Here is a 15,280-nt window from a genome sequence, read left to right as displayed (position 1 = left end):
GTTTTCAAGTCTGACAATAATGACAACATCAATTGATTTTTTTTTTTTTCTTTCTTTTGGAGCTTTTTCTTGGTATGTGACGTTTGTTTCAAAAAGCTGGGTATTGGGTTTTAAAGGCTAGCCTTTAGGCCATATATGTCCGTTCTTTTTACTCAAATTTTAGGAAGTAGGGTGCCAATAATTTTTTTTTTTTTTTTTTTGAATTCTACAATTTGAGATTTCTTCTTACAGTTACTTTCTACTTAAAGTCTTCAACAATTTAAATTAATTGTTTAACTATTTTGTTTTAGAGCTAGAAAGGTATGTAATTAAATTTTTACATTGATTAAGTTTTTATATATAAATTGTTCTTTTAAATTAATTATTTAACTATTTTGTTTTAGAGCTTGAGAGCTATGTAATTAAATTTTTCACATTGATTAAGTTTTTATATTTAAATTGTTCTTTTAAATTAATTGTTTATGAATATATACATAAACTTTTTGTTATATATTTTAATTGTATGAAATATATAATTGTAGTTACATGTGATTATGGAGAACAACAATAATTTTATAGAACTCTAATCAAATTCTAAACGAGCTTGTGTCGAGGTAGATTTAGTAAATCTGCTACGAGATCCTTGCTTATGAAAAAAAAAATATTATAATTATCATTTAAGTGATAGAGATTAAATTCGAAGAGCATATCCAAAAAAAAAGGCTTGTCAACCTAATCATGATTTTCCAAAAACACAATGTGAAAAAATATTACATCGTTTTAATTGAGCATGGTTTATAGAATATGCTAATTGGCTAGAATACAGTATTTTAGAAGATATTGCGTGTAGGAGGAGACTCGTTTGTTACTCAAAGGTTTAAAAAAATGACAAAAGAAATTGTAAGTTATATTTATATATTTTAAGCGATAATTAAATTTTGTTGAATTATTTATTTATTGTGTTAATTATATTTTTTTAATTTTTTTTTAATTTATTTTTTTTTTAAATCTTGACCCCCTCAATTAAAATTCTAGCTCCGCCACTGGGTATATTATCAAGATACGATAACAATTACTTACAAGGGTTTAGAGATGGAGCTGGTGAAGATCCTAACTACCTTTACAACCATTGACTTTTCTTGCAACAACTTTGATGGTCCTATACCCGAAGAAATTTGAGAATTCACATTGTTATATATTCTCAACTTGTCACATAATGCTTTCACGAGCCAAATCCCAGCATCTCTGGGGAAATTGAGTAATCTTGAGTCACTGGACCTTTCAAGCAATAAGCTTTCTGGTAATATTCCTGTACCACTTGCCGATGGTCTTATTTTCCTAGCAATTCTCAACCTTTCGTTCAACCAATTGGTGGGACAGATTCCATTCATCAAGCAGTTTGCTACATTTTCGGAAAATTCCTTCAAATGAAACGAAAGATTATGTTGTTTGCCTTTGAAATCACAATGCTCACAAGAGGAGCCACGATTGTCACCTCCAACGACGTATGAAGAATCTCATAGGAGTATGATCGAGTGGAATTACATAAGTGCTGAATTAGGATTTGTTTTTGGTTTTGGAATTGTAATGGGACCCTTTATGTTTTGAAAGAGATGGAGGATATGGAATTACAAACATGTTGATGACATTCTTTTCAAAAATTTCCTAAACTGTATGTTGGAAATGAATATCGTGGAAGACCAACACTCAACAATAAGTAGCTAAGGCACTAGTTATAGTTATGATCAGACGCGACACCTCCAAGTTTGTCATGAAAATCTCTTGCTTTTTTACTTTCAATATAAATCAAAATGAAAAATTGATCCACATAATTAGATGCCAGTGTTTTCTTAAGGCATGACTCGAATGGCAATTAAATGTAACTTTACACAGCAACCCAAATGAGGAATGCCCACATTTCCAAGCATCTTATTTGCATGTGGGCTTTCATAGGATTCCAAAATGCCTTGAATCAAATGGCCTCTTAATTATCACTATTTCTGTGTGTCTCGAACTCTAGGCTATTCACAACTCTTTATGTGTCTTTAATTATTAATTAGTTGCAGTGACTCTGATGCCGTATTATTGTAATCCCCATGGCGAAATAGAGTCAATCAATATCAATGCCGTATGACTACAAATAAAGATTTAAACAAATGGGATTCATATGAAAAAACCCGATTAATTCATTACGAAAAACAAAATGATTTTGAAATAGATTTATTACTAAATCAAAAAGAAAATATTAAAAAACAATATAGATATGATCTTTTTTTCGTATAAATCGATTAATTATGAGGATAAGAAAGACTCATATATTTATGGAGTGCCATTACAAATAAATAAAAACCAAGAGATTTATGATACTTACAATACGCCTAAACACAAACTATTTGATATGATGGAAGGTATCCGTATCAAGGATTATCTAGTAGACGATGATAGTATAGATATAGAAAAAAATATGGATCGAAAATATTTTGATTGGAAAATTCTCAATTTTTGTCTTAGAAATAAGACCGATATTAAGGCCTGGGTCGATATTGATACTGTCACCAACAGAAATAAAAATACTAAGATCACTTGTTCTTCTCCTTGGGCAATTATATTGTTGTGAAAGACCTTTGAGGAACGTAGTCTTTGTACGATTGATTAGGTGAATATGACAACTTCTCTTTTTAGGTTATGCTTTTGTGGTGGTGCATAATTTTATCATGGGTAAAGTTTATATACCTTCTTCAAACTAGCACTCAATTGATAATGTCTCATTAATTTTAAATTTGGATAATGTCTTTCTAAACTATTAAAAATTGTCAATATTCTCCAATGACGAAAATACCCTTAATAAAATAAAAATAATAATAATAATAATAAAAAACTAAAAAAAAATACAAAACAACCAAGGGTGGCCAAATTTAAAAATTAAAAGAAAATTTTAAAAAGTTTTTCCTTTTTTATTTCTAAAAAAAATAAAAAATAAATTTTTTTATCTTTCGGACTTTATAGGGGTACTTTTATTTTATTAAAAAAAAATGTAAGGTCATTTTTGTCTTTTTTTGGCGTTTAGGGATACATTAACAGTGTTTTAAGGGGACATTATTAATTGAGTAGTAGTTTGAAGAGGGTATGTGGACTTTTCTCTAATTATTTTGTATTGCCCTAGTCTCATGTCAAGAGTCCAACAAGAAATAGATCTCCAATAAGGGGTTTGATTCCTATTCTTCTTAGCATAGTTAGAGTCCTAATCTAGAGTTAATAGAGTCAGTCTTAATCCTAGTCAATCAATTGATAATGCATTATACTGTTTTTGAATATCACGGTTCTCTCGAAATAACTATTAGAAGTCATGACATCCTTCAACGAGCCTATTTATCATTTTCTTGTGTTTTGTACTGGTTAGCGTGCATCAATTTCATTGTGCAATTATTCAATTAGATCATGTAAAAGAACTTTTGGTTGATATTGACTTACACCAATGTTGTACACCTGATCACTTGCAGAGATATGTTGCTCTAAGTTTACTTTAGAGGAAGTTTGTTGAAGTCTGTAAGGCCTCTCAGTGGCAGTTATGCTCAGTTGCTGATATACACATTTATGTGTAATAATTTGCACTACTTTTGTCATGTTGTCTGAATTCTAATTATTTTCCCTATTTATTGCTATGATTTAGTGTTGCTTGTGCTTGAAAAGCATGTGGACTAAATCCTACTCAATAAATAATTAATGAAGAATATCTCTTCTAACTCTAATGAAGCACCAACAACAACATACAGATATAAATATTTGATCTGATATCTACTACTCTTCTCTTTGATAGATTGAATGAAAATTGTTTCTGGCTCCACTAATCTTGTGCTCTTTATTTAGTTCAAATTAGACCATTGGATTGGGAAAGTAATGCATCTAGGGATTTTCAGTTTTAGACCATTGGATTGGGAAAGAAATTTCGAACACCTAATATGCATTGACCTCCTCAGGGAGTCTTGTTTCCTGTCTATTCTAGTTTGGCTGTCTTAAAATTAAATTAAATTAAAAATACGGCTCCTATCCCTATAGTTTGGCAGTCTTAAATTCCTAATTATTTTCAAAAGTAAATTATACATGAAAATCCTATATTCTCGAAAATTTTTAGAAATTCTTAATTATTTCAAACGTGAAAATAGTTACTGTAGAAGAATAGAGAGAAAATATTCTTATTCCTTTTGATAACTTGAGAACATAAGAACTTGATTTTGTGCCGTAGGGCTACATTGGTTAAATAGGAAAAGCCTAGAACCTAATATGGAAAGAACTATTGTAATCTAATTAATACATATAAATCAGCCTTATTTATGTGGACAAATCTTCATAAAATCTTCAACATATTCACCAAAATGACCAAATCTTCAACACTCCAATTAAGGAGATAAATCAGGGATCCTTCTTCAATACTCCCCCTCAAGCTATTTCCTTTTTCAACAATTTCTGAAAATTCAAATGACTAAGCATCAAATTTCTGAAAAATGTAAACACAAAAAAAATGTTGAATTCCAATAACCAAACCAAAAGTTATTGCTTTCCTCAATCAAAGAACAAGTAGGAATTCCCCCACCTCCACTTGTTTTTCACATTCCTCCTTTCATTCTAGAATTCTGCTTTCTATGACCCAACGTTCTAAATTTTTTTTTCTACATTCTTTGTATTGTTGAGAGACTTTTCGAGGTGCGTGTCATTTCCTGTGCCTCTTTTGCTTTGCTTACCGCTTTATACGGCCCTTACAGCGAGGATCTAGTCATTATTTGTATTTTTTGCGGTATTTTTATTTTGAGTTTGTTATCGGGAAGTTCACCCATTTTTCAATGTTTTGATTTCCAACTCGCTTAGAAAAAGAAGAAGTTAAAATTATGTGTTCAGAACACGTTGTATTGGTATATGGTGTCCCTTCATAGAGAGCCCGAGTGGTAATACTCTTGACTGACTCAAAATATTAAATCCAAAGTCGATAGACTATGAGAAATAAATTTTATCATGTAAATTGTCTGTACATGAAGTTGATCCTTACATAAATTTTTTAAAAAAAAAACAAAAACAAATTAGGCGTCAATAGTGACAATCACATTCCAAAAAATCCAAATTACTCAACCTCAAACTTCTCCAAACGTGTGAATAAAGCTGCCATGCCTGCAGAACCGGACACAGAAGAAGGATAAAATATTAAGGCCTCTCTTCTCTTACTTCATCGATCTTCTTCTTCTTGGTCGGCCACTTGTATTTTCATCTATATATAAGTGTCGAGAGTCACAGGTCAAAAAGTCGTGTTACTGGAACTTTCGTCGCCTCATCCTCCACCATTATATTTTCATCTATATATTTACTCACGCACAAAACAAATCAATACCATCCTGAATCCACCATTAATTAGTATCACCACCTCTTCCATTCCCTGCAATGAGACTTGCGGTCTTTTCGTGGCTTTTCTTGATCCCCATTTACTCACCTTTCCTAATTAGCATTTGTGTCTTTGGCGTGTCTGGGCAATGTTTCGGCAATCAGCAGTCCTTGTTACTGCAATTAATGAAGAACAACCTTACATTCGATCCTGCTATGTCCAACAAACTTGTTAAGTGGAATCAAAGTGCTGATTGTTGTTCTTGGGAAGGCGTCACCTGTCATGAGGGACATGTTATTGGTCTCGACCTGACCAGTGAATCCATTTCCGGTGGACTTGACGATTCAAGCAGTCTCTTTAGTCTTCAGTATCTCCAGAGCCTGGATTTGGCTTACAATGACTTCAACTCTTCTCAAATTCCATCAAAGTTTGACAAGTTGACTAATTTGAGTGATTTGAATCTAGCAAATGCTGGCTTTGCAGGGCAGATTACTTCCACTCAGTGGGAAGAACTTCTGAATCTAGAGACTCTTGATTTAAGTTACAATTCATTGAACGGGGATATTCCAGTTTCATTGTTTCACCTCCCATCATTGCAGGTATTACAACTTTCCAATAACCTATTTTCTGGGCAACTCAAGGAATTTTCCAACATTTCTTCTTACAAACTACTACAGCTTGATTTGAGCAATAACGAGTTGGAAGGGCCAATACCCATATCTATCTTTGGACTTCGAGGTCTTGCAACCCTCATTCTTTCTTCGAACAACTTTGATGGCTCCAATTTGTTGGATGAATATAGTGGTTTTAACCTTTCGTCTTCCCACTGTCCCCCTTGGTTAGGCTTGGCTTCTTGCAAGTTGAAAAAAATTCCTGATTTCTGTAGAAACCAATCCAAATTATACATTTTAGACCTTTCAAGGAACCAGATATATGGAGAGATGCCTAATTGGATCTGGAAAAAACTTCCCCAACTTAGATTTCTAAATCTCTCCTATAACAACTTGGTCACTCTCAAAGGACCTATCTCCAATATCTCTTCTATTTTTAGGACGAGATCTCTAGACTTTCGCTCCAACCAGTTCCAAGGCCAACTCCCAGTTCTCCCACCTGTCAGCTACTTGGATTTCTCCATGAATAATTTTTCATTCTATCTTACCAGCTAGCATCGGCCAGTCCCTTGAATTCACACAATTCTTTTCTATTTCAAGTAATAAATTATATGGGAGTATCCCTGAATCCATATGCAATGCTACAAATCTTCGATTTCTGGATCTGTCTGATAATTACTTCAGTGGTACAATTCCCCAATGCTTGACTGAGATGAGTGGGGCTCTTCTTCAGTTGTTGAGTCTAAGGAGAAACAATCTCAATGGCTCAATTCCTGATACATTTTCAGAGTCTTGTAATTTACAAACTTTAGCTATCAATAAAAACCATCTAGAGGGAAAGTTACCAAAATCTCTGAAGAATTGCCATTCATTGGAGGTCTTGGACATTGGGAATAACCACATCGAGGACACCTTCCCATTTTACTTGAATGGATTAGCCGCATTGAAGGTTCTTATTTTGCGATTTAACAAATTTTATGGGCCCATTGGTCATCCAGAGCTTGCCCCTTGCCCGAAGCTTCAAATCATAGATGTGGCTTCAAACAATTTTACTGGTCACCTTCCAATAGTACTCCTTTCTACTTGGACAACGTTGACTGATCGTGCACATGAGGCCAACTCAAAACTCAATCACATCCAAATTGGTATTGGTAGTTTTTATTATCAAGATACCGTAACAGTTACTAGCAAGGGTTTAGAGGTGGAGCTAGTGAAGATCCTAACTATCTTCACCACCATTGATTTTTCTTGCAACAACTTTGATGGTCCTATACCTAAAGAAATTGGAGAATTCACATTGTTATATATTCTCAACTTGTCACATAATGCTTTCACAGGCCAAATCCCAACATCTCTGGGGAAATTAAGTAATCTTGAGACACTAGACTTATCAAGCAACAAGCTTACTGGAGAGATTCCTATGCAACTCGCCAATGGTCTTATTTTCCTTTCGGTCCTCAACCTTTCGTTCAACCAATTGGTGGAACCTATTCTATTTATCAAGCAATTTGCTACATTTTCGGAAAATTCCTTCAAAGGGAACGAAAGATTATGTGGGTTGCCTTTGAAATCCCAGTGCTCACATGAGGAGCCACGATTGTTACCTCCAACGACATATGAAGAATCTCATAGGAGTATGATTGAGTGGAATTACATAAGTGCTGAACTAGGATTTAGTTTTGGTTTTGGAATTGTAATGGGGCCCTTTATGTTTTGGAAGAGGTGGAGGATATGGTATTACAAACATGTTGATGACATTCTTTTCAAGATCTTTCCTAAACTGTATCTTGGAAATGAATATCGTCGAAGACCAGCAGTCAACAATCAACAACAGAGGCACTAGTTATAGTTATGATCAACGCAACACTTCCAGGTTTGTCATGACAAACTCTTGCCTTCTTACTTTCAATATAAATCAAAATGAAAAATTGATCCACATAATTGGATGCCAGGGTTTTCTTAAGGCATGACTCCAATGGCAAATGTAACTTTACACAGCAACCCAAATGAGGAATATTGCCCACATTTCCAAGCATCTTATTTGCAGAAATGCATGTGGGCTTCCATAGGCCTAGGAATCGAAGATGCCTTGAATCAAATGGCCTTTTATGACCATTTCTTCACAATTCATTGTGTATCTTTAATTAGTAATTAGTTGCAGTGACTCTGTTGGAGCTAGGGGGAAATATTCTGGAATTTGAGCAGTTGATAGTTCTTGTTTTCCGTTATGTTTCATTGTGCCTATTCTCTTGTCCAAAAGATTTTGTAGTGATTCACGTTAGAAATGTGTGTGTGAAATTTCTGCAAACACTTGTAATAGAAGAGCAGATTCCGAGAGGTGTAGGTGAAAATGACTTTTGATTGAAAGGATTAACTAACTCCTTACTTAATTACTTTCACTTGCAGAGATATGTTGCTCCAAGTTTACTCCGGAGGGAATTTGTTGAAGTCTGTAAGGTCTCTTTGATGACGCTAAATAATTCACTGTAATTTCGTGACGTTGTTAATCAAGATGATTATGAGTGTACCTCTTTGAATTCTAATTATATTTCTTGTTTAGTGCTTTATTTTAGTGTTGCTTGTGCTTTAAAAGCATGTCAGACTGACTTGGCGATGTAACACTTGTTAATAAAAAAAATTGAGGTGAAAATAAAATTTATCTATTTCTATCGGCTTAAATTTTTGGGACAAGTGGCGATTGAACATGGTATTAGTTCGAACCCTATCTCATTCATTTAGCTTTCATTTTTCAATTAAATATTCAATGTTTTGGGTCTTACCTATTAAAAGAAAGTTTGAATCCACGCATGAGAGGGAGTGTTAAAGAATTAATTAAATGATTAAATTTATCTTATTCTATCAACTTAAGCGTTTGAAACATGTGGTGATTTATCAAGAGGATGCTGCATGAGTTTGTGGAGGCTTTTAGTGAAAATATTAATAATTCAAGCATTTTTCAATAAACAAATACACTAGATGACTCATCTTGCACATGAAAATAAAATTTAAATAAAGCGGCAAAATCTAAACCGTAGATGGAGAAGACTGAAAGCAGAGTCGGCCATAGGTGAATGGTTCCCTTTTTCTGTAAAGCATCTTTAGGGGATCGACGAAATGGTCATCATATATGAAATTAAATTTAAAATTTGTCTCTTTTTATTTCACATAACCATGTACATATACAGTATAAAGAGAGATTATATGTATTGATTAAAGAGAGATTGAGAGACTATGTATGATCAATCTATGAATAAGGATAGAATTAGAAATTTAACTTTAGGGACCAGATTATATCTATATTTTTTTTTTTTTTTTCTCAAGGGCCAAAATAAGAGGAAAAAAAAAAAAAAGAGAGACCTAAACTAATTTTTTTTTTAAAACAAATTTAATATCAAAACCCTTTTTATTAACATTTTTTTTTTTTTTTGAGGAGGGACCACGTACGGCCCTCCCTTAAGTCTGTCTCTCTATTTAGATAGGTTAGTCCATTACATAAAAAGTCTTGAGAAAGATATATATACTTTTTCAAACTACTACTCGATTGTCAATATCCTCTTTCAAAACTACTTATTACACTAATGTCCACTTAAACTACAAAAGAAAAATTTTCAATGTACCCATTTTGTTCCGAAAAAGATAAAATTGACCTTAACAATTTTTTTAAAACACAAAAATACTCTTAAAAATTTGAAGAAAAAAATTGGTGAAGACCCACTGCCTAGGTCACCATTTTTCAATTTTTTTAAATTTTTATTAAATGTATTTTTGTTAATGGGAGACATTGATTATTTTTATTAGTTTAAGAAGATATTGACGCAATTTGGATATACATTAACAATGAAAAATTGCTTGAGAGGAGTATATGTATTTTTTAATTTAAAAAAAAAAAAAAAAATCTTAAGATGGGATCCTTTGGTTTTGAACACACTTTGATGATCTTTGGCAGAAAACGACACAAACAAAGCACGCATGATGTGTATTCCATGTAGACTGAGTCACTGAGGCAACGCGTTTTCTTGTCGTGGGAAAGTCATTGTCAACAAGTTGCTTTTTAAAGGCATGAAAACATTGAAAAGCAACTTTCTTATTTTACTCGTATAAGGGGAATTACATCTCTTCTTCTTTTTTTTTTTTTTTTTTTTTTATTTATTCAGGAGAGGGGATTCAAACTAGTGACCTCCACTTCATGAGGTGTGGTTTCCAACCGATTGAACTACCCCTTGGGAACAAGAAAAATTGGATCTCTATGTGAAATTAATATTATTCATTTTAAAATGAAAGATTATGATTTAAAGTCGATACATCTATCGATGTCTATGTAGTCAATGTCAACATGTCTTTTAAAATTTTCAATAACATAAAATCATACACATTATAAAATATATTAATTTTAAAATAATAAATAGCATTTTTATGATAACAGAGAGGCACCAACACATCTTAATGTCAAATTGTATTAATAGAAAATAAAAATGAAATATATCATTCATGGTATTTCGCGCATATGTGCACCATCAATTACCTCAAAGACAGACCATAAAGCACGTTACGAGTTTTTCTTGACCTTTTCATTTTCATCGAAGTCAACCTCATTGGCTGGGTCAATATTATACTTGTCTCTGAGTCTTTCTACTTTACTTTACTTTTTTCTTTTTTTCTTTTTCCTTTTTTAACGAGACAAAATGAAGAGATAAATATAAAATTAGTACATAAGATTAGCTTAAATTATAAACCGATCCTTATCGTATCAAAGTAAATTTAAAGGTTTGGGTAATGGAAAATAAATCTTGCACAACAGTTGTGCAACTGTTGGGCAAGGTCTTAGAAATATTGGGTAGGTTCCACCACATGGGTCCCACGTGAGACCTATCTCATGTTTCTAGAGTGGTGCACAACAGTTGTACAACTATTGTGCACTAATCACTCCTCAAAAAAGTTTCCTCAAAACTCAAAAGATCGTTGCGAGATGTGACTTCAACTTGTCTTATAAGCTTGAATAAAAATAAAATAAATAAAAAATAAAAACTTGTCTTATAAGCCATATAATTGAAAAGAAATACGATTTGTTTGTCGTCTCAAAATACAATTTTTGATCACTTTGTTCATATGGTATGCTGGTCCCGAGTTAGCTTTTGGGTTTTTTTTTTTTGAAGTAAAAGTAAAAGTTGCAACGTGGACAAAGGTGGTCAAAAGTTGTGTTTTGGAGTGACAATATTTCATATCTCAATTGAAAAATGGGTCAAGCTATAATTTAGTAGTCGGACTAGATAGTTTTACTTATGGAAACTTCCTTGATCTTTAATCACATTTGAAAAAAAATACCTAAATTTTAAAAAAGTATCAATTTAGGGTATCAATCTTTCAATTCTAACCATCTGTTAGAATTTTTTTTTAAAATCCTATTAAAATTCTCAAAATACCCATGTGTTTATTTTAAAAAAAAAAAATTATAAAAAAGTATCAAAAATTCAGGCATAAGTATTTTTGTAAATTTCATTAAATTCTTACCAACACCTAAATCATAACAATTTTTTGTCTTTTTTTCCTACAGAGTATTTTTTTAAGTTTACATAAATTTAATGTGATGGCCATGTTAATTTGCGTTTAGTAGTTCTTTGAACCATGTGTACGTTAATATGTAATGTTCATGGAATTAAGGTTAGTTGGCAATGTTTGTTTTTTGAGATAAAGTAATAGAGATCCGGAACTTACATCCTTTCTTATGGATAATACGATTTGTTAAACATTTGATCACACACACATACACACACACACACACACACACACACATATATATATATATATATATATGGCTCCTCATGTTTATGTGAATAGCACCTCAAAACACTAATGTGTCTCAAATCTTAAGTTATTGGTGCAATAGCTCAGTTGGGTAGAGCACCTCACCAATACTTGCATTTATTCTATGCTATTGCTTCTTTCGAAGTAAATGCATATTTATCCTAGTTCATCTATATCTGAGACTATCTCTATTTTGATATTCAGTCTTTGCTTGTTTGCAGAGCCTCGGAATATGGCATAACAACAAGAAAAGATCTTGGATTTGCACATTTGTTGGTTTACTGCTGTGATGTTTTTGATTAATGTATCTAAGTCCAAATGGTATACTGATTTATGTTGTTACTACACATCGTGGATCAGACATAAGAACAGTTGCTTAAAGAATCATTAATACGGAACAACTTGTCATGGTAGATCTCATGCTGATGTTTGGCTCTGATGAGTAATCAGAAAATATTTTTTAGTAACTGTTTGAAGATTGGGCTGACCCATATTTCTGTTCTGTCTATCCTGTCATCGCCTTTCCCAAAGTATCAAAGCTTCATTGATATAGTCCACCTTGTTTGACCGCTACAATGCTCGCGGCAAGAACGTCATGCTTCCCGAAGTCTTGTTCGAGTGATTCAGGTTACCAACATTAGGGAATTTTCTCAGTTACCAACAATCATGCGAGCTAAACAGCTTACTACGTTTGTACATAAACAGTTTTCCTGCCCAAACTCTCCATATTTTAAGTTTCATTACTCATGCGTCTCCACTGTGATTCTATCAAAACCCAATCTCCGCTCCACTGCAAACCAAAAAGGCAGCAAATTTCTCGTTTACTGCAACACTCAGATCACGAAATATGGAAAAAACGGTGATATCAAAGAGGCTGAGTCCATCTTCGATCGCATGCCCCACAAGAATACCATCTCTTGGACTGCCATGCTCACAGCATATGGAGAAAATGCCAAAACTGTCAAAGCTCGAAAAATGTTTGACGAAATGCCCGACTGAAGCACCGCTTCATATAATGCCATGATCACTGCATATATTTGGAACAATTGTATGGTAGAAGAAGCTTTTGAGCTGTTTTCTGAGATGCCCAAGCGTAATGCTATCTCTTATGCTGCCATGATCACAGGTTTTGCACGGGCAGGGATGCTTGACAAGGCCGAGAAGCTCTATTCTGAGATGCCAGTGAAGTGGCGGGACCCCGTTTGTTCAAATGCCTTGATAAATGGGTTTTTGAAGGTGGGAAGGTTGGAAGAGGCGGGTTGGGTTTTTGAGGGTATGGTGGAAAGAGACGTGGTTTCTTGGAGCTCTATGGTTGATGGGTACTGCAAACGGGAACGGATAGTTGATGCCAGAAATTTGTTTGATATCATACCTGAGAGAAATGTCATTAATTGGACTGCAATGATTGATGGGTATATGAAGATAAAGAGTTTCAAAGATGGGTTTGAATTGTTTTTAGGCATGCAAGGGGAAGGAATAGTGAAGGTTAATTCAACTGCCTTGACTGTGCTGTTGAGGCTTGTGGCACTTTCGGTAGGTGTGGAGAAGGGATTCAAGTGCATGGATTAGTTTCACACATGGGATTTGACTTTGATGTCTTCTTAGGAAATTCTATCACGACCATGTATTGTAGATTTGGTTGTATGGATGTAGCTACCAAGTTATTTCATCATATGAGTAGGAAAGATGTAGTTTCTTGGAATTCATTGATTGCAGGTTACGTCCAATGTGGCTCAGTTGAAGAAGCCTTCAGGCTATTCGACAGGATGGCAGAAAAAGATGTAGTATCATGGACGACCATGATTACAGGATTCTCTCACAAAGGGATAACTAGCAAAGGGATAACTGACAAATGCGTTCAGTTGTTTAAATTGATGCCTGAGAAAGATGATATTTCTTGGACTGCTGTCATTTCAGGGTTTGTGAATAATGGGGAGTATGAGGAGGCCTTCCATTGGTTTATTAAGATGCTTCAGAAAGCAATCAGGCCAAACCCTCTTACTTTGAGCAGTGTGCTTAGTGCTTCAGCCTGTTTAGCAACGCTTAACCAAGGGCTGCAAATCCATGCTCATGTATTAAAGATGGTTATGGAATTTGATTTGTCCATTCAAAACTCTTTGGTCTCGATGTACTCAAAATGTGGAAATATGGATGATGCCTACTGGATCTTCACAAATGTCACTGCACCTAATATTGTTTCTTTTAACTCGATGATTACTGGGTATGCCCAAAATGGGTTTGGAGAAGAAGCACTCCATTTATTTCGGGAAATGCAGAATGAAGGTCAGGAAACAAATCAAAACACATTTCTTGGCGTTCTTTCAGTCTGCACTCATGTGGGATTTGCGGAAGAAGGATGGAACTACTTTATTTCAATGAGTTCACAATATAATATTGAACCAGGGCCTGACCACTATGCATGCATGGTTGATCTCTTTGGCCGAACTGGATTGCTGGACAAAGCAGTTGATTTGATCCAGTCAATGCCTATTGAGCCACATTCTGGAGTTTGGGGAGCTCTTCTTGGTGCAAGCAGGACCCATATGCGTATTGACATTGCAAAGCTCGCGGCTGAACACCTTATCGAATTGGAGCCTGATAATGCAACCCCTTATGTGGTCTTATCGAACTTATATTCTGTAACAGGGAAAAGGAAGGATGGGAATGAAGTCAGAATGACCAAGAAATCAAAAGGGATCAGGAAGAATCCAGAATCCAGATTGCAGTTGGATTATAGTGAATGACAAGGTTCATTTGTTTCATGCAGGAGACGAATACCATATGGACTTGGGAAGGATTAAGGTTACACTTTGGACCATTGCAGTGGAAATGCAACAGTTGGATTATAATAGATATTGACATGTTTCCTTTCTTTCTTTAAAATAACCTATATGTCACTGGAGGACTGGAGGTCATCACCATTAGTATTTCTTGTATATATCCTGGTTTTCTTCTGATTGTTATATTTGATTATTTGAGGCTATTATTGAGGCTTTATTTGGGAGGACAATAGAGACTCTTGGGTTGCTTTTCCTTCTCTTACTTTAACTGGAGGCTTGAGGAATTAAGTTAACAATTACAAGGAAAGACATCACTCTTTCAATGGGTAATGATGGTTTAATATACAGCTTACATCAAATTAGTTTTTTTCACTTCTCTCTTTGGGAACTTGTATGGGGCTGAAAGTTTTCTAAAGTTTTGAAGAAGACATCTAAGTTTTTACTGATGGGATTGGATTGTCATAAAAATTGTCCTTCTTGTGTGTTCTTCGTAGACCACATCCATGAGGATGCCTCAAGAGTCTGTTTCTCTATACAAATGCCTTGAAGCCTTCTTAAAGGAGGAACCTTTAGGACCAGAAGACATGCGGTTAGTGTGTACTCTCATTTTTTTTTTTTTTTTTTCGTTCTAGCTCTAAATTTTTTTTGTTCTTGTTGACAGTTATTCTCGACTTTGTTTGGTGAATGAGAATGGGTTTGGTCCTTATACCATTACAAACCTCTTTGACTTATTCTTATGC

General features: G+C 34.1%; 1 protein-coding gene and 1 pseudogene across 1 annotated transcript; both read left to right on the top strand.

The window, feature by feature from the left end:
* Positions 1–5,532: 5,532 nt before the first annotated feature.
* LOC133876888 (receptor-like protein 43) lies at positions 5,533–7,501 on the top strand (the record flags this gene model as incomplete). The annotated part of the gene is made up of 2 exons (XM_062315126.1): positions 5,533–6,151; positions 6,510–7,501. Coding segments are annotated over exons 1-2 (1,611 nt in total), but the record flags the coding sequence as incomplete, so codon positions are not given.
* A 4,499-nt stretch (positions 7,502–12,000) lies between these two features.
* Positions 12,001–15,276, top strand: LOC133877208 (pentatricopeptide repeat-containing protein At1g53600, mitochondrial-like; annotated as a pseudogene).
* The last annotated feature ends 4 nt before the right edge of the window (positions 15,277–15,280 follow it).

The sequence above is a fragment of the Alnus glutinosa genome, chromosome 9 (genome assembly GCF_958979055.1).
Source record: "Alnus glutinosa chromosome 9, dhAlnGlut1.1, whole genome shotgun sequence".
NCBI classification, from domain to species: Eukaryota; Viridiplantae; Streptophyta; class Magnoliopsida; order Fagales; family Betulaceae; genus Alnus; species Alnus glutinosa.
Note: the sequence above shows the minus strand (reverse complement) of the source record. Positions and strands in the feature narration are given on the sequence as shown.